Source organism: Podarcis pityusensis (genome assembly GCF_964106645.2).
Source record: "Podarcis pityusensis genome assembly, chromosome: 13".
In the NCBI taxonomy this organism is placed as follows: domain Eukaryota; kingdom Metazoa; phylum Chordata; class Lepidosauria; order Squamata; family Lacertidae; genus Podarcis; species Podarcis pityusensis.
In genome coordinates, this window is record NC_138038.1 from 42,616,309 (window position 1) to 42,640,687 (window position 24,379).

General features: G+C 43.0%; 2 protein-coding genes across 2 annotated transcripts; both read left to right on the top strand.

Annotated features, from left to right (window-relative positions):
* Nucleotides 1–574: 574 nt before the first annotated feature.
* Nucleotides 575–5,363, top strand: LOC308461340 (vomeronasal type-2 receptor 26-like). Its single transcript, XM_080978194.1, has 4 exons — nucleotides 575–1,456; nucleotides 2,048–2,275; nucleotides 3,083–3,209; nucleotides 4,445–5,363. Exons 1-4 carry the CDS (start codon nucleotides 620–622, stop codon nucleotides 5,344–5,346), a joined length of 2,094 nt encoding a protein of 697 aa, XP_080834320.1. The 5' UTR covers nucleotides 575–619; the 3' UTR covers nucleotides 5,347–5,363.
* A 13,081-nt stretch (nucleotides 5,364–18,444) lies between these two features.
* LOC308461348 (vomeronasal type-2 receptor 26-like) lies at nucleotides 18,445–23,455 on the top strand. The gene is made up of 4 exons (XM_080978202.1): nucleotides 18,445–19,299; nucleotides 19,823–20,050; nucleotides 21,063–21,189; nucleotides 22,443–23,455. Exons 1-4 carry the CDS (start codon nucleotides 18,463–18,465, stop codon nucleotides 23,342–23,344), a joined length of 2,094 nt encoding a protein of 697 aa, XP_080834328.1. The 5' UTR covers nucleotides 18,445–18,462; the 3' UTR covers nucleotides 23,345–23,455.
* Nucleotides 23,456–24,379: the final 924 nt, after the last annotated feature.

Below are 24,379 nucleotides of genomic sequence, written 5' to 3' on the forward strand. Positions count from 1 at the left end.
TATGTAAGAGTAGTTAGCAGATGATTCACTAGTGAAATAAATGTTCATAAATAAAGTCTGAGAAGAATCAGCACAGTTTTGCTGTGTGATAGGGCATGTGCATCATGAAGAAGAAAGATGAAGCTCCAGAGAAGAAATGTGCATCTAACCCAAGTTGCAATTCTGACAAAGCCAGATAATGTCTAGGTAATCTGCTGCTTGGGGCATGGTATGTTCCCCATTCAGTTTTATCCATTATACAAGACCTTGCCAAATTTTGCAACGTCTCAAAAAATGTTTGGTTTTATAAGTAAAATAGACACAATGCCCTGCTCCAGTCATCAAAGTGTTAACAAAATTTCCAAAACTAAAACTAAAACAGACACAGTCCCCTGTGAAAGGTCATCAAGTGAAAGGTTTAAAAATGAGAAAAGGGAGATGATCCCAGGTTTCAGCCCATCTGCATGTGTGTCTTTTGTAAAACTGAGAGAGAGGCAAACAAACTCTGAAACGTTGGCAAAGGGCATATTTGACTAACAGGGGTCAGCACATAATGTATATGAATACTGTGAAAGGTATCTACTTTGTCTCTTCTATTCTTCTATTTACTTTTTAGCTCATTTATGGCTCTGCTCCGGTGATGAATGATAAAAGCCCAGGGCTTCCCTTCTACCAGATGGCAGCCTCAGAAGCCCTTCAGTATGAGGGAATTCTCTCTTTGCTTCTGCATTTCAGGTGGACGTGGATTGGAGTCATTGCAATGGACAATGAAAATGGAGAGAGATTTGTGCAAACCATTTTCCCAATGTTTACCAAGAGTGGTGTGTGTTTTGCATTCCTAGAAAGAATCCCTGATTTTAGTTTTATTTCTGAAATTAATGGCATGCTACAACAGGGGGCAATTATAAACCGTAAAATTCTTAGCAGCAAAGCTAATGTTATGGTGGCAAATGGAGAATCTTATTCCATGGCAACTTTTAGATGGCTTCCATACCTATCAGAACAGGATGACATGATAAACAATATAAAAAGTAAAGTATGGATAACAACTGCCCAGATTGAGTTTGCTTCATTTGTCTTTCAAAGGAACTGGGATTCAAGAGTATTCAATGGTGCTATAGCCTTTGAAATTCACTTTAGAAACCCACCAGGATTTCATCAGTATGTTGTGCACAGAAACCCTTCCAGCACAGATGGGGATGGTTTTATCAGGGACTTCTGGCAACAGGCCTTTGAGTGTGTATTCCCAGATATGACTGCAGACAAGGTGGAGGGGAATATTTGCACCGGAGAAGAGAAGCTGGAGAGCCTTCCTGGATCATTTTTTGAAATGAGCATGACAGGCCACAGTTACAGTATCCACAATGCTGTCTACGCCTTGGCCCATGCTTTACATGCCATGTTCACATCCAGACTCAGGCACAGAGGAATGGCATACAGAGGAAGTGGGAAGAATCAGAATCAACAGTTTTGGCAGGTAATAGGCTGAACATCCTCCACTGGAGGAGTCCTGTTATTCTCTGATAAAGTATGGGTTTTCAAAATGTTGTCAGTTTGCTCATTCCTCTCAGAGAAAAAAAGGTTTTCTATGACAGAAGTTTGGAAATCACTGAGATGCCACTGTGTTCACAGATAACAAGCAGTAGTCATGGCCGAGAGGGATGCTCAGCATTTTCTCTATCCCATATACCCCAAATGCTGCCTCAGAGCAGGTGGTCACAAACAATTGTGGTGTCTCTTGAGATGAAGGGAGAGAGAGGAAAATGGGGGGGGGGAGAGAAAGAAAGACTGTAGAGAGTCAGAGAGAGAGAGAGAGAGAGAGAGAGAGAGAGAGAGAGAGAGAGAAAGAAAGAAAGAAAGAAAGAAAGAAAGAAAGAAAGAAAGAAAGAAAGAAAGAAAGAATAGAATGAATTGGTGGTCTCTCCATGCTTGAACCTGACTACACTCACAAGTGACTTAATCCCCACACACCAATTGATGTAGGTCCTGCCACATGAAAAAGATACCTCAGTTCTGTATTAGAACTGCAGCCATTTCTAAACAATTGCCTTTTCTGCTTTCAATCTAGCTCCATCACTTTCTGAGAAGCATCTCATTTAACAATACAGCAGGAGATGTGGTCTTCATCAACCAGAATGGAGAGGCCGCATATAGCTTGGATATTGTCAATTGGATTATATTCTCCAACCAAAGTTTGCACAGAGTGAGAGTTGGGAGGATAGATCCACAGGCTCCTCCAGACCAATCATTCATCCTTGATGAAGATGCCATAACATGGCACAGTTGGTTTAATGAGGTAGGGCCGAATTGTTAGATAATTCCAAAGAGATTCAATCTTGCATAAGCAATGATCATTCACCTGCATGTCTACTCACTGTCTTTTAAACTGCAGGTTACTATGTAGAACATGACCGATGCATCCAAGTACCAGATTAAGAGCCAAAAGCTTGCTGCTAGAAGCCACAAAATGAGTAAAGGAAAATATTTTATTAAGGATGATACAAACAGAACACAGAGAGCATTCATGTGAATATGGGTACTTTGATCTAGGTCAAATACCAGTTTTTCTATGAAAAGGCCTCTAGACAGGAGTGCAGGGTTTTTTCCCAGCCAATCAGGGCCTCTGCATATATTTCGCCTGCACAAGAGGTTGTACGTGGTGAAAGACCAGGAAACTATGAAGTGGATGATCTGTTTGACCTTGAAGCAATCTGACATCAGAGAGTGCTCACAAGTGATTAGTTGGAGTAACTAAATGGGTTTTCCTTTCCTCTGGAAGACTGCAACCTGAATCTTAAGTAAAAAGAGAAATATATATTAAAATAAGGGTGCCATAGCTCTTGGATAGCTTCATGTAAATGTCCAGAATTTTTGTTGTTTTGGCATTCACCAAGATTGCATTCCTCAATAATGCCTTATTCCCAGAACAATAGAGGGGATATCAAATTACTCCAAACATTACAATTACTAAAAAAAATTGCCATTCCACATATCGCTGAAATGCTGAGTCAGCTTCGTAACATAGAGAGGGGCCCAGGAACATGAAGATTTCCAGACTCATTGTTCTCTTGCTGACCCTTCTGCTCTTTCATTTACGGAATAGACTCGGCCTCTTTCTGTCTGTACTGAGAGATGTCTTCCAGGATCCAGCAAGAAAGTGAAGGAGGGACAGCCCCCTTGCTGCTACGATTGCATCCCATGTGCAGAGGGGAAGATTGCAATCCAGGAAGGTAGGAGGAATAAATAGATTAAATAGATCCAGACTCAGCACTAATAACTGAAAGGTGTCGTAAGGACGGCTGAGTTTACTTTTCAAAAGAGATAATCTACTGTGTGTGTGATCCTGCCTCTTTCTGATCATTGCCTTTCAGATAGTTTAAATATGCTAATCAAATGAGAATGACCATGCATTCAGAGTAGTTCGATGGTATGTGGTTCAAAGCACTTCTTCTTCTTCTTCTTCTTCTTCTTCTTCTTCTTCTTCGTCTTCGTCTTCGTCTTCGTCTTCTTCTTCTTCTTTGGCAAGACCCACAAACCAGCTTCTTGTTAGAATAAAATTCACACTGAAACAGAATCTTGGTTTAAGGCTATTGGGCAAAATTTTGGGCCACAACTTTATTGATTACAGAAATGTGAGTGGTATTGGCTGAGGCATTGGCAAAGGGCTATATCAGACCCCTTTGCAGGAAGTCAGTAAGGGTAAACCACCCAAAGAGGAAGCCACATCAGGGGAACCCACCTGCATCTCTCCTCGGTGTCCCCAGAGGCCTGCCATGGCCCCTCAAGTGGACTTCAGACAGGATCCAGGCCCTGGATTCCTTTAACAGAATACCCTTGGTCAATGGAGGGGCAGGAGATGGCTGACCTCCCCTTCTCCACAAATCAATGAGCCAATGCCTCACCGCCAAACCTTACAAAGTTGTGAAGTCCTGCCCGGCTCCCGATGGCCGCGCAGAGCTGCCTGCTGTCCCGGGCTCAGCGCACTTCTCCTTATCGCCAGCCCCACAAGCTCGGGGGACAGCGGGTAGGCGGAGCGCGCCTTCCCGCTGTTCCCCGACCTGGTTCTTCCAGCCCTGCACCTGGGGGGGAAATAATTTTTTTCCCTTTATTTCCCCCCAAAAAAACTAGGTGCGTCCTATGGGCCGGTGCGTCCTATGGGGCGCAAAATATGGTACATAACCTGAAGCACTATTTCTGGGTTAGCAGAGTCTGTAACTTGAAGCGCATGTAACCTGAAGCGCATGTAACCTGAGGTACCACTGTACTTTTCCCCTCACGGTCTCATGTGGTTTATTGGCATATCCATGACATAGAGAAAGCTTAGATTGCAACAACACCACATTACAGAGCATCAGGCAGTACTAAACATGTGCTTTGATTTAAACAGAGCTCTTTTCTTCTCAGACAGAAAGTCAACATTTCAGGAAGCTAAAATATATGACCTAATATATTCTTTTTCCACCAGATATGAATGACTGTCATAAATGCCCAGACAAAGACTATCCAAGCAAGAACCGGGATGCATGTCTACCCAAGGACATAAGCTTCTTGTCTTATGAAGAACCCTTGGGCATCAGTTTGGCCTCTTTCTCTTTTTTCCTTTCCTTGATCACAGCTCTGGTACTAGGTATATTTATGAAACACCATGACACACCCATTGTCATTGCAAACAACCGAAACCTCACCTACGCTCTGCTCATCTCTCTCCTGCTCTGCTTCCTTTCTGCATTGCTCTTCATTGGCCGACCTGAGAAGGTGACGTGTCTCCTCCGACAAACAGCTTTTGGCATCATCTTCTCAACTGCTGTTTCTTGTGTCCTGGCAAAAACCTTCACAGTGGTTTTGGCCTTCATGGCTACAAAACCAGAATCCAGGATGAGGAAATGGGTGGGGAAAGGACTAGGCCACTCCATTCTCCTTTCCTGCTCCATAGTCCAAGCAGGCATATGCACTGTGTGGCTGGCAACCTCTCCCCCATACCCAGATGTGGACATGCATTCAATGACAGAACAAATGATACTAGAATGTAATGAAGGGTCTGTGGCCATGTTTTACTGTGTCCTCATCTACATGAGCTGCCTGGCCACTGTAAGTTTTGCTGTGGCTTTCCTTGCCAGGAAGTTACCAGACAGTTTCAACGAAGCCAAGTTTATCACTTTTAGCATGTTGGTCTTCTGCAGTGTTTGGCTGTCCTTTATTCCTTCCTACCTGAGCACCAAGGGAAAATATATGGTAGCTGTGGAGATCTTCTCCATCTTAGCCTCTGGTGGTGGGTTGCTGGGTTGCATCTTCTTCCCCAAATGTTACATTGTCATTCTGAGGCCTGAGCTGAACAATAGGGAACAGCTAATAAGGAAGAAAAATTAAAGAAATGAGGAACCTGTCATCTGCTGTATTTTGTGTTTTTCTCTGTGTTTACAGTAGAATAGTTGGAAATATAAGTTCAGCTGCTCCCCTTAACAATTCTTTCTAGACTCCAAATTCCCATAGTTGAAATTTCCTTTGTAAAATTGACTTATTTGCTTTGAGGAAAACAATCATACATTTGTTGTTGTTTAGTCGTGTCCGACTCTTCGTGACCCATGGACCAGAGCACGCCAGGCACTTCTGTCTTCCACTGCCTCCCGCAGTTTGGTCAGACTCATGTTTGTAGCTTCGAGAACACCGTCCAACCATCTTGTCCTCTGTCGTCCCCTTCTCCTTGTGCCCTCAATCTTTCCCAACATCAGGGTCTTTTCCAGGGAGTCTTCTCTTCTCATGAGGTGGCCAAAGTATTGGAGCCTCAGCTTCACAATATGTCCTTCCAGTGAGCACACAGGGCTGATTTCCTGAAGAATGGATACGTTTGATGTGCTTGCAGTCCATGGGACTCTCAACAGTCTCCTCCAGCACCATAATTCAAAAGCATTAACTCTTTGGCGATCAGCCTTCTTTATGGTCCAGCTCTCACTTCCATATATCACTACTGGGAAAAACATTATTCTCTTGTAGCATGTGTTGACAAGGTAACAGAGCAATTCTTGTCAAAATATAAATGTAAGCAAATCTGTATCTAGCCTTAATTCTCACAGCTTTCAGCATAATGTGAAACTGTACTATTGCAGCCATGGAATATTTGAGTATTCATTTATGGTCTATTGTTCTCTACTGCTCACCATCAGATTTCATCATCAACCTATCCATACTCAAGATCGTAGAAATGTACTTCCGGGGTGGCGCCATTGGTAATGGCGGATTCCCTCTGATCCGGAGGGACTGGCTCTATGGAAAACGGGTCTGTTCCGCTACAGCGAAGTGGGGACACTTTAAAAAATCACAGGCAGATGAAGCCTGCGACCATGGGACTCGGCGGGCACCTTTCGCACCCCCCCCCCAATTCGTAAAGGAACCCAATTTCGGGCTCCGGAGCGAAGAGGGGCATGTGGCGCGGTGCTGAGAGTCAACTGCTGCTTCCGTGGAGCGAAGCCGCACAGCCGTTGCCGGAGAGCGCTACCTTTTTCCTGGGACAATTTGGCTACAAAAACAACTACCCATGAGTAGATTAAGTTTGGACAATTGGACCTGAAACAACAACCTGTGAGTAGAACGGAAAATTGGATTAAGAAATTCCTCTTAATTTGGCACTGAAGCGGGAAGGTCTAAACAGGAAGTCAGCCTTCCATTTCTTGTAGATAGATTAAAGCAAAGACATGGCAAACTAGAGTTCAGAAAATCGTTTGTAAAGGATCAACTTTCATAATCTAAAATTACTGAACCCCCTTCAGAAGCAGGAGAAGAGGGGGGATTTTTTCCGGATTGTTTAAACCTGCAGAAGAGAGTGTAAAGAAAAGTAATTTTCCACCGTCTTGAACCTGGGAGCGGAGTGTCAGGACAGACGTTTTTGGGAAGTTCATTGACTATAGACAAATGTTTTTGACAGACAGTTAAAAGAAGAGAAACATAGTGATTCCATTGTTCTCCTTCGCATTTTAAAGGAACAAATATTGACAAAATATCTGAAAAAGGAAACTTTGTTGTTAGATCTGCTTTTTAAAAAAAAGAGAGAGAGAGAGAGATGGATACAAATAGAAGTTCTTCCCCTAGAGGGAGCTTGTGAAACTGTTATTAAATTTGAACTGGGGAGCTTCGCAGCTGCAATAGATTAAGATCGTGGGAACAGACTTCTGACCTTGCATAACAATGTACTCAGAGGCTCTGGTTCGTGCTTTCTGCAAGACAAGTGCTTTATTGGAACAGTTACATGAGAAGACGGATTTGATGACTGTTGCGATCAGAAATTTTGGACAGGTAGTGGGTATCTATATAGAACCCACCCAGGAATCAACTCAGGAGTGTGCTCTGACAGTTCAGATGAGGGAGGAGGTTGTTGCTGGACCTCGGGTGGCAGAGATGGAGGGAGCTGTGGCCCAGCAGGAACATGAGTTGTTGGATCTGACAAATGAACTTAGAAAAAGCCAGATTTGGAGGGATAGAGTTTTGTTTGGCTTGGAGATGGGGGGCTGGGTAGACCCCCCTATGCAGGGATGTTTTGACTTTTCAAGTCTGGCAATGGGCCGTGAGGAGTTTGGAGTTGTGGGGGTCCTCAACTCTGGAGGGACCTTGAAACATGCTTTTAAATACCACATGGAGTTCAGTGTGGACTATGGAAAAGGGGATGATCTGTCGAGAAGGGACAAAAATACTGTCAAGTTGGAGTTTCCACGAGTGAAAGGAGCAGGAGACAAAGTAAAGTACAGGTATAAATATGAAGAAGATCTGCGGATGGGACATGGAAGAGACTTAAGGGCCTCGGACATCAGATTACCAGGTTAATGAACTAGATGGATGGGATAGAAAGGACTGACAAAACCCGAGACCAGGAGGAACAGACATTGGATGAAGATTGGAAGAAAGTTTTAAAATTTTTATTTGGGATTGTTTTCTAAAATTAATGAGTATTAGAAAAATGTTGGAACGAAACTATTTGGCTTTAGCAGAAAGGTTAAAAAGAACTATGTAAGAATATGCTATGGTTATGAGAAATTGGTATAAATAAGATCTAAGTTTTAAGTTTTAGGGTCTTTTATAGTAAGATAAGGTTAAAATAGATTAAGGTATTTTAATGACAGAATATTATGAAAAATGGAAAGGATTTGCTGTGATAATTAACAACTAGAATACAAAAAAGGGAGGGGTGAGGAGGTCGATGAAATAAGGTAATGACAGTTAAGGATTTGGGAATATTGGATCTGTTTTTAAATTTTTGTGGTTTATTTTTGCTTTTTGATTTTGATGTGTTATGTGTTTTGTTTTTGTTTTTTGATTTTGATTTCTATCGATTTTTATTGTTTGATTGCTGTTTGTTTTTCCTTTGGTTTTTCCTTCTTTTTCTCTTTGTTTTTTCTCTAATTTTAAAATTCTTAATAAATATCATTTTTTTAAAAAAAAAAAAAAGATCGTAGAAATGTAAGATGATTCTCTTGAGTCAGGCCAATGGCCCATCTTGTATGGTAGCCTGTACTCACACTGACCAACCAGATTGCTGTGGGAAATAGAAATACTTTATTGTAACTGTACCACTTGTTTACAGTGAGATTAAACCTTCAAGAGAGAGCCAGTGTGGTGTAGTGGTTAAGAGCGGTAGTCATGTAATCTGGGGAACCGGGTTCGTGTCTCCGCTCCTCCACATGCAGCTGCTAGGTGACCTAGGGCCAGTCACACTTCTTTGAAGTCTCTCAGCCCCACTCACCTCACAGAGTGTTTGTTGTGGGGGAGGAAGGGAAACGAGAATGTTAGCCGCTTTGAGACTCCTGAAGGGGAGTGAAAGGCGGGATATCAAATCCAAACTCTTCCTCTTCTTCTTCTTCAAGCCGTATCCAAAAGCAAATGCAGTGTCTCCACCATTCCTTCCTATGGCAGTGAGTTCCATAGATTATCTATGTACTGTGAAATAACATACCCCCCATTGAATTGGGTTCCCTCCCCCCAAGATTTTGTCTGAATCAGGTCTCCTTGGTGAAATTCAGAGAACTAGATAAGAAAATGTGAATGATTTCTGCCCTGGTGCTTGGAAAAGATGGCAACAAAGAACCATGCACAGTTCACTGGGCAAAGCATTCGATAAAGCCACAACTGAAACGTTTTATTTTCACCAACACAAGTGATGGATCAGAACACTATATTCTTAACACAAATATGTATTCAGTTACAGATAGGTAGCCGTGTTGGTCTGCCATAGTCAAAATAAAAAAAATCCTTCCAGTAGCACCTTTAAGACCAACTAAGTTAGTTCTTGGTATGAGCGTTCGTGTGCAAATATGTATTGTATTTGTGGAAAGTATATTTTTGGACTTTCCACTGACTGTTGGCATCCTTCAGCAAATGTTTGATGAGCAGATAAAATTGATTAGATCTAACCATGATGAATGGAGAATAGAAGTAAACCAGAGCTTAATCAGATTGAAAGTAGAATTAAATAGGACAAAGAGACTTCAGATTGCATCTGTATTCCCATAATGGACCTCAGCTTTCTAGAATCCAGGCTTAACCTCTGAATTATACCTCCTGTTATACAGCTCTTAAGGGCACAAAGCCACAGCTTTCCCTAAATTTCAACCATAAACCAGAGCCTACATTGCCAGCTTGTGCTCACTTTTCTGGGAGCAAGGCCCATTAAATCTTAAAACACTTATTTCTGAGTAGACATCTGTACTGTTATAGAGCAAGCGAACTATGCTTGTTAATGAGTGTCTATAAGATTATGCCCCCCTTGCAGAAGGTCCAGGTATTCAAGTGGTGACAGGAATGGACAGAAGTAGGGCAAATAATGATGATAATGATAGTAAAAATTTTATTATTTATAACCCACCCATCTGGCTGGGTTTCCCCAGCCACTTTGGGTGGCTTACAGCAGATATAAAAACACTGTAAAACATATTATTTCTTATCTTGCTATCTGCTTTCCGTCCCCCTAGTGCAGGGATGGGAAGCCTATAGCCCTCCAGATATTGCTAGACTACAGCCCTCATCATTGCTGACCATTTTCCATACTGACTGGGGTTGGTGGGTTTTGGAATCCATCAGCATCTGAAGAAGCCAGAGACATCAGCATCACTGAATGCATTTGGATGCAGAATTAAAATTCACCAAAAACCTGGAAAGTCAGGCTCAGCAACTTTGGGAATCTTATCCACCCTCAGCTGCATCTGGATGAACTGTGGGGTCCTCTCCAGAGTTACAGAGGCATTTGCCCATGGGGGTGTGGGCAAGCGTGTGTGCCTAGGCCATTGCGGAAGGAGGCTGAGAGGAAGGGGACACAACTGTAATCCCCCAGAACAGCCAAGAGTGGCCATTGCACACATACCACATGGCTGGTGTGAATCCAGGTCCACTCAGCCAAATTCCAAGATGCTGACCACACCATGCTAATTTTGGAGTCTTCTATCAGCAACGCTCTCATTTTCTCAGCCATTTTCCAGGATGTCTTTCAGATTCACCCATGTTCTTTTTGCTAGGTCACTTGGCTTTCCTGGACCTCTGCCTATCCTCCTTTGCCATCCCAAGATCTCTCTTGGATTTCCTTGCCCAACATCAGATCATCTCCTTCCAGAGCTGCATGGCACAAATCCTCTTTCTCCGTGTGTTTGTAGGCAGTGAGATGCTCCTGCTGGTAGCCTTGGCAATTGACCGGTATGTGGCCGTTTCCCATCTCCTCTGTTATGCTTCATGAGCCGGCGTCATTGCATGGCACTTCTCCTTGCCTCCTAGGCTGGTGGGCTCCTCCATGGCACTGTGCAATTGCGTTTCATCATTAATGTGCCTTTCTGTGGGCAAAATCAAGTGGACAGCTTCTTCTGGGACCTCTCCATGGTCATCAAGTTGGCTTGCATGGACACAAATCCCTTGGAAGTCATGATGGTCACCAACAGTGGAATTTTGTCACTAGTTTCTTTTATTGGCCTGCTCATCTCATATGGATTCATTCTCTACACAATCTGCTCCCAGGGTCCCACTGAAGAAACCACCAAGGCTGCCTCCACATGCACCTCTCACCTCATTGTGGTCACCATATATTTGGGCCCTGTTTGTTTATTTACCTGCCTCCATCAGCCCAGTTCATGATCGATAAAGTGATTTCTGTCTTCTGTATCTGTGTCAGCCCCTTGCAAAACCCAACCATATATGCTTTGAAGAAGAAGGAGAAGGAAGTCATTCTTTATATTGCACACTTTGGAACAATAGACTTTGCTTGAGCCAAGTCGAGGAAAGACAGGCACAGATTGTCCCATTATGGGGTGAGATACGCAGTGTGGACTTCCGGGGTGGCGCCATCGGTAATGGCGGACTCCCTCTGATCCGGAGGGACTAGCTCCGCGGAAAACGGGTCTTCCCGCTACGGCGAAGCGGGGACCCTTTCAAAAATCACAGGCGGATGAAGCCTGTGACCATGGGACTCGGCGGGCACCTTTCGCGCCCCCCCAACTCATAAATGAACCCCGTTATGGGCTCCGGAGCGAAGAGGGGCCAGTGGTGCGGTGCTGAGAGTCAACTGCTTCTTCCGTGGAGCGAAGCTGCACAGCCGTTGCCGGAGAGCGCTGCCTTTTTCCTGGGACAATTTGGCTTTTAAAACAATTACCCGTGAGTCACTTAATTTTGGACAATTGGACTTTAAATAACGACCTGCGAGTAGAAAGGAAAATTGGACTAAGAAATTCTTCTCAATTTGGCACTGAAACGGGAAGGTCTAAACAGGAAGTCAGCCTTCCGTTTCTTGTAGATAGATTAAAGCAAAGACATGGCAAACTAGAGTTCAGAAAATCGTTTGTAAAGGATTAACTTTAATCATTTAAAATTGTTGAACCCCCTTCGGGAGCAGGAGAAGAGGGGGGATTTTTTCCGGACTGTTTAAACCTGCAGAAGAGAGTGTAAAGAAAAGTAATTTTCCACCGTTTTGTACCTGGGAGCCGGGTGTCAGGACTGACGTTCTTTGGGAAGCTCATTGACCATAGACAAACGTCTTTGACAGATAGTTAAAAGAAGAGAAACATAGTGATTCCATTGTTCTCCTTCGCATTTTAAAGGAACAAATATTGACAAAATATCTGAAAAAGGAAACTTTGTTGTTAGATCTGCCTTTAAAAGAAAAGAACAAATAGAAGTTCTTCCCCCAGAGGGAGCCTGTGAAACTGTTACTAAATTTGAATCGGGGAGCTCTGCAGCTGCAACAGATTACGATCGTGGGAACAGAACTCTGACCTTGCAGAACAATGTATTCAAAAGCTCTGGTGCATGCCTTCTGTAAAACAAGTGCCCTATTGGAACAGCTACATGAGAAGACGGACTTGATGACTGTTGCGATTGGAAATTTTGGACAGGTAGTGGGTAACTATATAGAGCCCACCCAGGAATCAAATCAGGAGTGTGCTCTGACAGATCAGATGAGGGAAGAAGATGTTGCTGAACCTCGGGTGCCAGAGATGGAGGGAGTTGTGGCCCAGCAGGAACATGAGTTGTTGGATTTGATAAATGAACTTGGAAAAAGCCAGATTTGGAGGGATAGAGTTTGGTTTGGTTTGGAAATAGGGGGTTGGATAGACCCCCCCTATGCAGGGATGTTTTGACTTTCCAAGTCTGGCAATGGGCCGCGAGATGTTTAGGGTTGTGGGGGCTCTTAATTCTGGAGGGACTTTGAAACATGTTTTTAAATACCACATGGAGTTTAGTGTGGACTATGGAAAAGGGGCTGATTTGTCGAGAAGGGTCAAAAACATTGTCAAGCTGGAGTTCCCACGAGTGAAAGGAGCAGGAGACAAAGTAAAGTACAGGTATAAATATGAAGAAGAGCCGCGGAAGGGACATGGAAGATACTTAAGGGCCTCGGACATAAGATTACCAGGTTAATGCGCCAGATTGATGGGATAGAAAGGACTGACAAAACCCAGGACCAGGAGGAAGAGACGCTGGATGAAGATTGGAAGAAAATTTGAAATTTTTTTTAATTAGGATTGCTTTATAAAATTGATGAATGTTAGAAAAATGTTGGAACGAAATTATTTGGCTTTAGCAAAAATGTTAAAAGAATTATGTAAGAATATGTTATGGTTATGAGAAATTGGTATAAATAAGATGTAAGTTTTAAGTTTTAGGGTTTTTTATAGTAAGATAAGGTTAAAATAGACTAAGGTAATGTAATGATAGAATATTATGAAAAATGGAAAGGATTTGCTGTGATAATTAACAACTAGGATACAAAAAAGGGAGGAGTGAGGAGGTCAATGAAAGAAGGTAATGACAGTTAAGGATTTGAGAATATTGGATTTGTTTTTAAATTTCTGTGGTTTATTTTTGCTTTTTGATTGTGCTCCGTTACGTGTTTTGTTGTTAATTTTTGATTTTGATTTTTATCAATTTGTATTGTCTGATTGTGGTTTGTTTTTCTTTTGTTTTTTCTCTTTCTCTTTCTTTTTTGTTTTTCCTGTAATTTTAAAATTCTTAATAAATATCATTTTAAAAAAAAGAGAGAGAGATACGCAGTGTGATCCGGAATTTTCAGGGTTTGAGTGGTGGGTGGAAAGACTGCCAGGGTCTATTTCATGACCATGTTCCCTTCAGAAACTTCTGCTTAGCAGCTGGTTTGGGGGAGAATTCGATCCAGCTGGTTTCATGGTGCTCCTATGCAAGCAGCACCCATCGGGATTCAATTCCTGTTCTCATCTGGGGGTGGAGGAAGGGGACAAATCATCTCCTTTTTTAATACATGAAATAACACAAAAAATATAAATTAAACTTTGATTGCTGTGCACGTATTGCATTTTTAGTATAGATGTGTGTGTTATGCTATAATAACATATTCCCTTTATTCAAAAACAATTGCCTCTCCATATCCAGGGAGAGTTTTCTGTCTAAACAGCCACAGGTTCCCTGAACCTGCAGTTGCCAGTTTGTTACAGCCAGGATATTTAATTATTAATCACCCATCCTTCACCCTATTAAAAACAGTTTAAAACAACATTAGACAATCTTTCAGGTTTCTAGGTCCCAGGCTTTAGGCACCAGTACCTGGTGAAGTCATTTGGGTAATGGGTGCAGAAAATGGCACAAATATGAAGGCTTTACACAGTCCCATCACCCTCAGCCTGGAGTGACCAACCAGGCAGGACTCAAGGTAATTTTGTGTGCAGGTAGAGCTAATGGGGTACCCAGAATACATCACTCATTCGGTACTTGGTGAGGCGCTACTTCACCCAACACTTGAAGACTGGGATTACACCCAATGGCTTAACCACCAAAATTTTTGACGTTTTGCAATTAGGAAGGCAAAACCTCCAGGCCAGCCGATTTCTCTACAGGCAAATTCCTTCCCAGCTCCGAATATGGCACCCGTAAGCAACCATAGTAAGGTCAGCAGGCAGAAGTAAAATAAAGTGGTTAAACGGAATGACGCTTTGGGAGAAAACCTGTGTTAGATCATGACCTGAAAAGGAAAATACATTTTATAAGCACGATAATTAATTGACCTGAATTGTGAATAGAAGTAAAAAGGGAGGGTGGGAGGGTGTTGCTCTTCACCCAGCCGTGCTGTGAGAGCCTCCTGCAACCGCCCTTTTAAGTCTCACTGCCAGGCCAGACAAGACAGCAGCCAATGGCCACAGCCAGCAATGCACTGCCCTCCAAGAGGCACCAGTGAGTGGCCCATTTATGGTGCCTTTTGGGTTGGAAAGACCCGTCCCTTTGAGATCCACCAGCCAAGGAGAATTCCCCTCCAAAGGCCAGCAAATTTGTGTGCCTAGGCCATCGGGGAAGGAGGCTGAGAGTGAGGAAACGCAACTGTCGCCCCCTGGAAAAGTGGTGAGGGGTCATTGCCACATGGTTGATGTGGATCCAGGTCCACTCAGTCAAATTTCAAGATGCTGACAACACCGTACTACATTTTGGAGTCTCCATTGTTTACAAGGTCTTCTATTATGAACTTCTAACATCACCAATACACCACTGGTCCCTTATTATCCACTGAAAGGCAATAAAACACAATAGTTCTGAATATGTGACAAACACATTTTCTTCTGCAATTCCACAGGGGTTCGCAAGCATTGAATAAATAACTAAATTCCAGCTTGGTTATTAACAGGGCTATAATTAAATCTGCTGCTCCTCAAAATTCCCTCTGGACTTTCAGGGGCCACTTGCAAAAGTAACGGAAAGGATACTAACATTATCCAGAATAATTTAAATAGGGTCTGGGATCCACAAGTCTGATCATTCATACTCCCAGATTGCATCGTCTCAGAAACTTAACTACCATTCAAATGAGACAATTTTTATTTTGGAGAAGCTAATTATAATATTGCCAGAGAAATCATGGGTTCCATGTAGAACAGACAGTTGCCTTTGTATTGAGAATGGTGGTTTTAGTTTTCTGGCTGCTGGAACTGATTTCTTACAATGTATGTCTGGCTCACATAGCGAAATGCATCCTCCAATGTCCACACCATCCACTTCACACGTATCATCAGCCAGGAGAGTTCCTCATTGGTGGCATTGTTTCCCATGGTGGATTCTTCTCCTCTCCAGCAACATTCACCGAGGAACCCCCACCAGCGCTGCCTGAAGAGCTTGTGTAAGAACTAAGCCACTCATTTATTACATTCATGTAATGATCAAACCTAGAGTTGCAGCCTCAGAATAATGACTGAGACTGCAAACTTTCACACTTTTACCTAGGGAAATCCACTTTAGATATGAATGGAATTATGCTGGGGCAAAAAATAGGAAGGAATCTCTTGTGAATTAAGAGAATACAGGCGAAATTCCCATTTCTGGATAGAGAAATGTATGAAAATGTATTGAAATGTATGCATGTTTGTGTGTCTGGGAGAGCCCATTTGAACAGCAAATTTTGATAGACTTTATCTGAACTACTGGAGTGTTAGTAAGAATGATTTTTTAAAAAACTGAAGGTTCATATACTTTCATTTTCTATTAGTATTTTCTATTAGCAACCCCTAATCTAGATACTATTAAACTTAAAATATTGGAAAACTGGGACAAAAGTAACAACATGAAATTCAATAGGGAGAAATGCACAATTCTAAGATGAGGAACACTTGGCTTGCCAGTAGTAAATGTAGAAAGGTTCAAGGGATCTGCATCAACAGAAGTATAGTGTCCTGATCAAAGGAAGTAATAATACTGCTCTATTCTGCCTTGGTCACCTGGAGTCCTGTATCCAGTTCTGACCACCACAATTTAAGAAGGATACGTATTAGCAAGCTGAAATATGTACAGAGGAGGGCAACAAAGATGGTCTGGAAACCAAGCCTTATGAGGAATGGTTGAGGGAGTTTGATATGTTTAGCTATGGTGAGACTGAGGGGAGGAATGATAGCCATTTTCAAATATCTCAAGGGCTGTCACCAGGAAGATGGAACACACTTGTTTGTTTTTTGCTCCAAATCAGGGTGTTCAAGTTACAAGAAAGCAAATTTCAACTAAACATCAAGAAGAACTTTCTACTGATAAGAGCTATTCAACAGTAGAACGGGCAGAGTGTAACCCCCCCTGAACTTAGTATGATTAACTATTGTGTAAAAGGAAGTTGAAGTTCCTGCTGATACAGTTTGCAACTCTCATTCTAGGGTGGTGACTAAGGGTTACCAGCACATCGTGGCCTTGGCATTTGCAGTCAAGGAGATCAACAAAGACCCTCACATCCTACCCAATATCACCTTGGGCTTCCACTTATATGACAGCTATATCAGTGCAAGGAGCACATATCTTGCCACACTGCTGCTTTTATCCATGGTGAAGAAATTTGTCCCTAACTATATATGTAATGTTGAAAATAATCTGACTGGGGTCATTGGCGGACTGGATTCTGAAATCTCCTTTTATGTGGCCACTGTTTTGGATATCTATAAGATTCCGCAGGTAGGACACCTATGTAAAGGTAAAGGTACCCCTGCCTGTACAGGCCAGTCGTGTCCGACTCTAGGGTTGTGCGCCCATCTCACTTAAGAGGCCAGGGGCCAGCGCTGTCCGGAGACACTTCCGGGTCACGTGGCCAGCATGACAAAGCTGCATCTGGCGAGCCAGCGCAGCACATGGAAACGCCGTTTACCTTCCCGCCAGTAAGTGGTCCCTATTTATCTACTTGCACCCGGGGGTGCTTTTGAACTGCTAGGTTGGCAGGCACTGGGACCGAGCAACGGGAGCGCACCCCGCCGCGGAGATTCGAACCGCCGACCTTTTGATTGGCAAGTCCTAGGCACTGAGGTTTTACCCACAGCGCCATCCGGGTCCCTATTAGGACACCTATGTACAATACCTCTATTAGCTTGCGTAGAGGAAGAGGTTCCTCAGCATCAGTTCTGGGTGAAGATGAAATTGCAAGGAGAACTATGTACACCACCTTGAGATCCTTGGAAAAGAAAGATGGTACATAATTGTAATATAAGGAAACAAACAGACAGACAGACAAACCTGAATAAAGGGGAAGGTTGCAATACCTGTAAAAATATGTAACCTTCCCTATCTTACACACACATTTAGATCACTTACAGTATATAACAAATGCCACTGATGGGAGAGTGGGCTTCTCTCTCACCAACAGTTTATCATTATGCATCATTTTCTGTTTAGTTAGGAGGGTATCTGAAATGAGTTGCTGAGGGAGAGGGATAATTGTTTACTGGATAAAAGCAATAATATTTTAGGTGCCAATGGAAAAATTAGTGAGGAGGGCATGTCAAATAAGTAGCTGGGGAAGTGGGGGAAAGGGTAACAGCTAAAAAAACCTCCTACAAGTAGGAGCCAGTACAATAACTATTCCTCTTTAGCAGACCCGACATAATTAAAGACACAGAGAGGTTATGGGAAATTGTAGATAGAATCCAGTTACGCAGGAGAAAAGTAATAGTAGATAGCAGCTGATTCACAAGTGAAATAAATGTTCATAAATAAAGTCTGAGAAGAATCAGCACAGTTTTGCTGTGTGATGGGGCATGTGCATCATGAAGAAGAAAGACGAAGCTCCAGAGAAGAAATGTGCATCTAACCCAAGTTGCAATTCTGACAAAACCAGAAAATGTCCAGGAAATCTGCTGTTTGGGGCATGGTATGTTCCCCCATCCAGTTTTATACATTTTAGAAGACCATGCCAAATTTTGCAATGACATAAAATAGTTTGTTTGTTTTTAAGTGAAGTAGACACAATGCCCTACTCCAGTCATCAATGTGTAAACAAGGTTCATAAAAATAATATAAAACAGACACATTTCCCTCTCCATTCATCAAATCAAAGGTTTAAAAATGAGAAAAGGGAGATGATCCCAATTTTCAGCCCATCTGCATGTGTGTCTTTTGTAAAACTAAGAGAGAGACAAACAAACCTTGAAACTAACTAACAGGATTTGCCTAATAATATATATGAATACTGTGAAAGGAATCTACTTTGTCTCTTCTCTTCTTCCATTTACTTTTTAGCTCATTTATGGCTCTGTTCCGGTGATGAATGATAAAAGCCCAGGGCTTCGCTTCTACCAGATGGCAGCCTCAGAAGCCCTTCAGTATGAGGGAATTCTCTCTTTGCTTCTGCATTTCAGGTGGACGTGGATTGGACTCATTACAATGGACAATGACAACGGAGAAAGATTTGTGCAAACCATCTCCCCAATATTTACCAAGAGTGGTGTCTGCTTTGCATTCCTGGAAAAAGTCCCCAGTTTAAGTTTTATTTCTGAAATTGATGGCATGCTACAACAGGGGACAAGTATAAACCATAAAATTTTTAGCAGCACAGCTAATGTAATAGTTGCCCATGGAGAATCTTATTCCATGGCAACTTTTAGATGGCTTCCATACCTATCAGAACAGGATGACATGGCATATAATATAAAGAGTAAAGTATGGATAACAACTTCCCAGGTTGAGTTCACTTCATTTGTCATTCAAAGGAACTGGAATGCAGGAATATTCAATGGCGGTATATCCTTTGAGATTCACTTCAGAAACCCACCAGGATTTCATCAATATGTTGTGCACAGAAACCCTTCCAGCCCAGATGGGGACGGTTTTATCAGGGACTTCTGGCAACAGGCCTTTGGATGTGTATTCCCAGATATGACTTCAGACAAGGTGGAGGGGAATATTTGCACCGGAGAAGAGAAGCTGAAGAACCTTCCTGGATCATTTTTTGAAATGAGCATGACAGGCCACAGTTACAGTATCCACAATGCTGTCTATGCCATGGCCCATGCTTTACATGCTATGTTTACATCCAGACTCAGGCACAGAGGAATGGCGTATGGACGGAGAGGGAAGAATCCGAATCCACAGTTTTGGCAGGTAATCGGCTAAACATCCTCAACTGGAAGAGGCCTGTTATTCCCCCACAAGGTATGGGTTTCCACAGTGTTGTCACCTTGCTCATTCATCTCAGACATGAAAAAGTGCTTCTATGAGAGAAATTTTAAGACCACTGAGATGCCACTGCATTCACAGATAAGAAGCAGTGGTAGAGGTCAAGAGAGATGTTCAGCATTCTCTGTATCCCATATACACCAAATCCTCCCTCAGATCACGTGATCATATACCACTGTGGTGTCTCCTGTGATGAAGAGGGAAAGAGGAAAAGAAGTGTGGGGCTGGGGAGATAAAGAAAGCTGTAAAAATGGGAGAGGGGAGAGAGGGATGTGGAAGAGAGAAAATTGGTGGTCTCTCCATGCTTGGACCTGAAGCCACTGACACTTGGCTGATTCACCCCCACCAATTGCTGTAGGTTTTTCCTACAGGAAGAAAAAAAAAATGCTTTGCCCTGCATTAGACTGCAGCCTTTTCCAAACAATTGCCTTTTCTGTTTTCAATCTAGCTCCATCACTTTCTGAGAAGCATCTCATTTAACAATACGGCCGGAGATGTGGTCTTCATCAACCAGAATGGAGAGGTGGTATCTAGCTTAGATATTGTCAATTGGATAATATTTTCCAACCAAAGTTTGCTCCGAGTGAGTGTTGGGAGGATAGATCCGCAAACTTCTCAAGACCAATCATTCATCCTTGATGAAGATGCCATAACATGGCACAGTTGGTTTAATCAGGTAGGACCACATTATTAGATCATTCCAAAGAAATTCAGTATTGCCTAAGCAATGATCATTCACCTGCATGTCTACTCACTGTCTTTTAAACTGCATGTTCCTGTGTAGAACATGACCAATGCATACAGAGAGCCAGTGTGGTGTAGTGGCTAAGAGCAGTAGACTCGTAATCTGGTGAACCGGGTTCGTGTCCCCACTCTTCCACATAAAGTTGCTGGGTGACCTTGGGCTAGTCACACTTCTCTGAAGTCTCTCAGCCTCACTCACCTCACATAGTGTTTGTTGTGGGGGAGGAAGGGAAAGGAGAATGTTAGCCGCTTTGAGACTCCTTAGGGTAGTGATAAAGTAGGATATCCTATCCAAACACTTCTTCTTCATCCAAGTACCAGATTAAGAGCCAAAAGCTTACTGCTAGAAGTCACTAATGGAATAAAGGCAAATGTTTTGTTTTATTTTATTATATTTACAAATATTTTATAAATATTTCTTAACAATTATAAAATACTGGTTTTTAACTGAGGAAAAGAGGATAACCCACAAGATTTTGCCTTTCTTGCTAAAAAGTGGGGAACTGCTATGTAATCACAACACCTTACACATCCCAGAACAATAGAGGGAGTATGACATCACTTCAAACATTACTACTACAGTGGTACCTCGGGTTAAGTACTTAATTCATTCTGGAGGTCCGTTCTTAACCTGAAACTGTTCTTAACCTGAAGCACCACTTTAGCTAATGGGGCCTCCTGCTGCTGCGGCGCCGCTGGAGCACAATTTCTGTTCTCATCCTGAAGCAAAGTACTTAACCTGAAGCACTATTTCTGGGTTAGCGGAGTCTGTAACCTGAAGCATATGTAACCCAAGGTACCATTGTACTAAAAATATATAACCATTTTACAAATTTCTGAAATGCTAACTCAGCTTAGTAACATAGAGAGGGGCCCAGGAACATGAAGATTTCCAAACTCATTGTTCTCTTGCTGACCCTTCTGCTCTTTCATTTACGGAATAGACTCGGCCTCTTTCTGTCTGTACTGAGAGATGTCTTCCAGGATCCAGCAAGAAAGTGAAGGAGGGACAGCCCCCTTGCTGCTATGATTGCATCCCATGTGCAGAGGGGAAGATTGCAATCCAGGAAGGTAGGAGGAATAAATAGATTAAATAGATCCAGACTCAGCACTAATAACTGAAAGGTGTCGTAAGGACGGCTGAGTTTACTTTTCAAAAGAGATAATCTACTGTGTGTGTGATCCTGCCTCTTTCTGATCATTGCCTTTCAGATAGTTTAAATATGCTAATCAAATGAGAATGACCATGCATTCAGAGTAGTTCGATGGTATGTGGTTCAAAGCACTTCTTCTTCTTCTTCTTCTTCTTCTTCTTCTTCTTCTTCTTCTTCTTCTTCTTCTTCTTCTCCTTCGTCTTCGTCTTCTTCTTCTTTGGCAAGACCCACAAACCAGCTTCTTGTTAGAATAAAATTCACACTGACACAGAATCTTGGTTTAAGGCTATTGGGCAAAATTTTGGGCCACAACTTTATTGATTACAGAAATGTGAGTGGTATTGGCTGAGGCATTGGCAAAGGGCTATATCAGACCCCTTTGCAGGAAGTCAGTAAGGGTAAACCACCCAAAGAGGAAGCCACATCAGGGGAACCCACCTGCATCTCTCCTCGGTGTCCCCAGAGGCCTGCCATGGCCTTAGCCCCTCAAGTGGACTTCAGACAGGATCCAGGCCCTGGATTCCTTTAACAGAATACCCTTGGTCAATGGAGGGGCAGGAGATGGCTGACCTCCCCTTCTCCACAAATCAATGAGCCAATGCCTCACCGCCAAACCTTACAAAGTTGTGAAGTCCCGCCCGGCTCCCGATGGCCGCGCAGAGCTGCCTGCTGTCCTGGGCTCAGCGCACTTCTCCTCATCGCCAGCCCCACAAGCTCGGGGGACAGCGGGTAGGCGGAGCGCGCCTTCCCGCTGTTCCCCGACCTGGTTCTTCCAGCCCCGCACCTGGGGGGGAAATAATTATTTTCCCTTTATTTCCCCCCAAAAAAACTAGGTGCGTCCTATGGGCCGGTGCGTCCTATGGGGCACAAAATATGGTACATAACCTGAAGCACTATTTCTGGGTTAGCAGAGTCTGTAACTTGAAGCGCATGTAACCTGAAGAGCATGTAACCTGAGGTACCACTGTACTTTTCCCCTCACGGTCTCATGTGGTTTATTGGCATATCCATGACATAGAGAAAGCTTAGATTGCAACAACACCACATTACAGAGCATCAGGCAGTACTAAACATGTGCTTTGATTTAAACAGAGCTCTTTTCTTCTCAGACAGAAAGTCAACATTTCAGGAAGCTAAAATATATGACCTAATATATTCTTTTTCCACCAGATATGAATGACTGTCATAAATGCCCAGACAAAGACTATCCAAGCAAGAACCGGGATGCATGTCTACCCAAGGACATAAGCTTCTTGTCTTATGAAGAACCCTTGGGCATCAGTTTGGCCTCTTTCTCTTTTTTCCTTTCCTTGATCACAGCTCTGGTACTAGGTATATTTATGAAACACCATGACACACCCATTGTCATTGCAAACAACCGAAACCTCACCTACGCTCTGCTCATCTCTCTCCTGCTCTGCTTCCTTTGTGCTTTGCTCTTCATTGGCCGACCTGAGAAGGTGACGTGTCTCCTCCGACAAACAGCTTTTGGTATCATCTTCTCAACTGCTGTTTCTTGTGTCCTGGCAAAAACCTTCATGGTGGTTTTGGCCTTCATGGCTACAAAACCAGAATCCAGGATGAGGAAATGGGTGGGGAAAGGACTAGGCCACTCCATTCTCCTTTCCTGCTCCATAGTCCAAGCAGGCATATGCACTGTGTGGCTGGCAACCTCTCCCCCATACCCAGATGTGGACATGCATTCAATGACAGAACAAATGATACTAGAATGTAATGAAGGGTCTGTGGCCATGTTTTACGGTGTCCTCATCTACATGAGCTGCCTGGCCACTGTAAGTTTTGCTGTGGCTTTCCTTGCCAGGAAGTTACCAGACAGTTTCAACGAAGCCAAGTTTATCACTTTCAGCATGTTGGTCTTCTGCAGTGTTTGGCTGTCCTTTATTCCCTCCTACCTGAGCACCAAGGGAAAATACATGGTAGCTGTGGAGATCTTCTCCATCTTAGCCTCCGGTGGTGGGTTGCTGGGTTGCATCTTTTCCCCCAAATGTTATATAATTATTCTGAGGCCTGAGCTGAACAATAGGGAACAGCTAATAAGGAAGAAAAATTAAAGAAATGAGGAACCTGTCATCTGCTGTATTTTGTGTTTTTCTCTGTGTTTACAGTAGAATAGTTGGAAATATAAGTTCAGCTGCTCCCCTTAACAATTTTTTCTAGACTCCAAATTCCCATAGTTGAAATTTCCTTTGTAAAATTGACTTATTTGCTTTGAGGAAAACAATCATACATTTGTTGTTGTTTAGTCGTGTCCGACTCTTCGTGACCCCATGGACCAGAGCATGCCAGGCACTTCTGTCTTCCACTGCCTCCCGCAGTTTGGTCAGACTCATGTTTGTAGCTTCGAGAACACCGTCCAACCATCTTGTCCTCTGTCGTCCCCTTCTCCTTGTGCCCTCAATCCTTCCCAACATCAGGGTCTTTTCCAGGGAGTCTTCTCTTCTCATGAGGTGGCCAAAGTATTGGAGCCTCAGCTTCACAATATGTCCTTCCAGTGAGCACACAGGGCTGATTTCCTGAAGAATGGATACGTTTGATGTGCTTGCAGTCCATGGGACTCTCAACAGTCTCCTCCAGCACCATAATTCAAAAGCATTAATTCTTTGGCGATCAGCCTTCTTTATGGTCCAGCTCTCACTTCCATATATCACTACTGGGAAAAACATTATTCTCTTGTAGCATGTGTTGACAAGGTAACAGAGCAATTCTTGTCAAAATATAAATGTAAGCAAATCTGTATCTAGCCTTAATTATCACAGCTTTCAGCATAATGTGAAACTGTACTATTGCAGCCATGGAATATTTGAGTATTCATTTATGGTCTATTGTTCTCTACTGCTCACCATCAGATTTCATCATCAACCTATCCATACTCAAGATCGTGGAAATGTACTTCCGGGGTGGCGCCATTGGTAATGGCGGATTCCCTCTGATCCGGAGGGACTGGCTCTATGGAAAATGGGTCTGTTCCGCTACGGCAAAGCGGGGACCCTTTAAAAAATCACAGGCAGATGAAGCCTGTGACCATGGGACTCGGCGGGCACCTTTCGCGCCCCCCCCAATTCGTAAAGGAACCCAATTTCGGGCTC

Coding starts and splice junctions, on each gene's coding strand:
- LOC308461340 (XM_080978194.1), top strand. CDS start 620: ATGAATGATAAAAGCCCAGGGCTTCCCTTCTACCAGATGGCAGCCTCA. Junction 1,457..2,047: donor AGAATCAACAGTTTTGGCAG/GTAATAGGCTGA, acceptor CTTTCAATCTAG/CTCCATCACTTTCTGAGAAG. Junction 2,276..3,082: donor GGCACAGTTGGTTTAATGAG/GTAGGGCCGAAT, acceptor TTTACGGAATAG/ACTCGGCCTCTTTCTGTCTG.
- LOC308461348 (XM_080978202.1), top strand. CDS start 18,463: ATGAATGATAAAAGCCCAGGGCTTCGCTTCTACCAGATGGCAGCCTCA. Junction 20,051..21,062: donor GGCACAGTTGGTTTAATCAG/GTAGGACCACAT, acceptor TTTACGGAATAG/ACTCGGCCTCTTTCTGTCTG. Junction 21,190..22,442: donor GAAGATTGCAATCCAGGAAG/GTAGGAGGAATA, acceptor TTTTTCCACCAG/ATATGAATGACTGTCATAAA.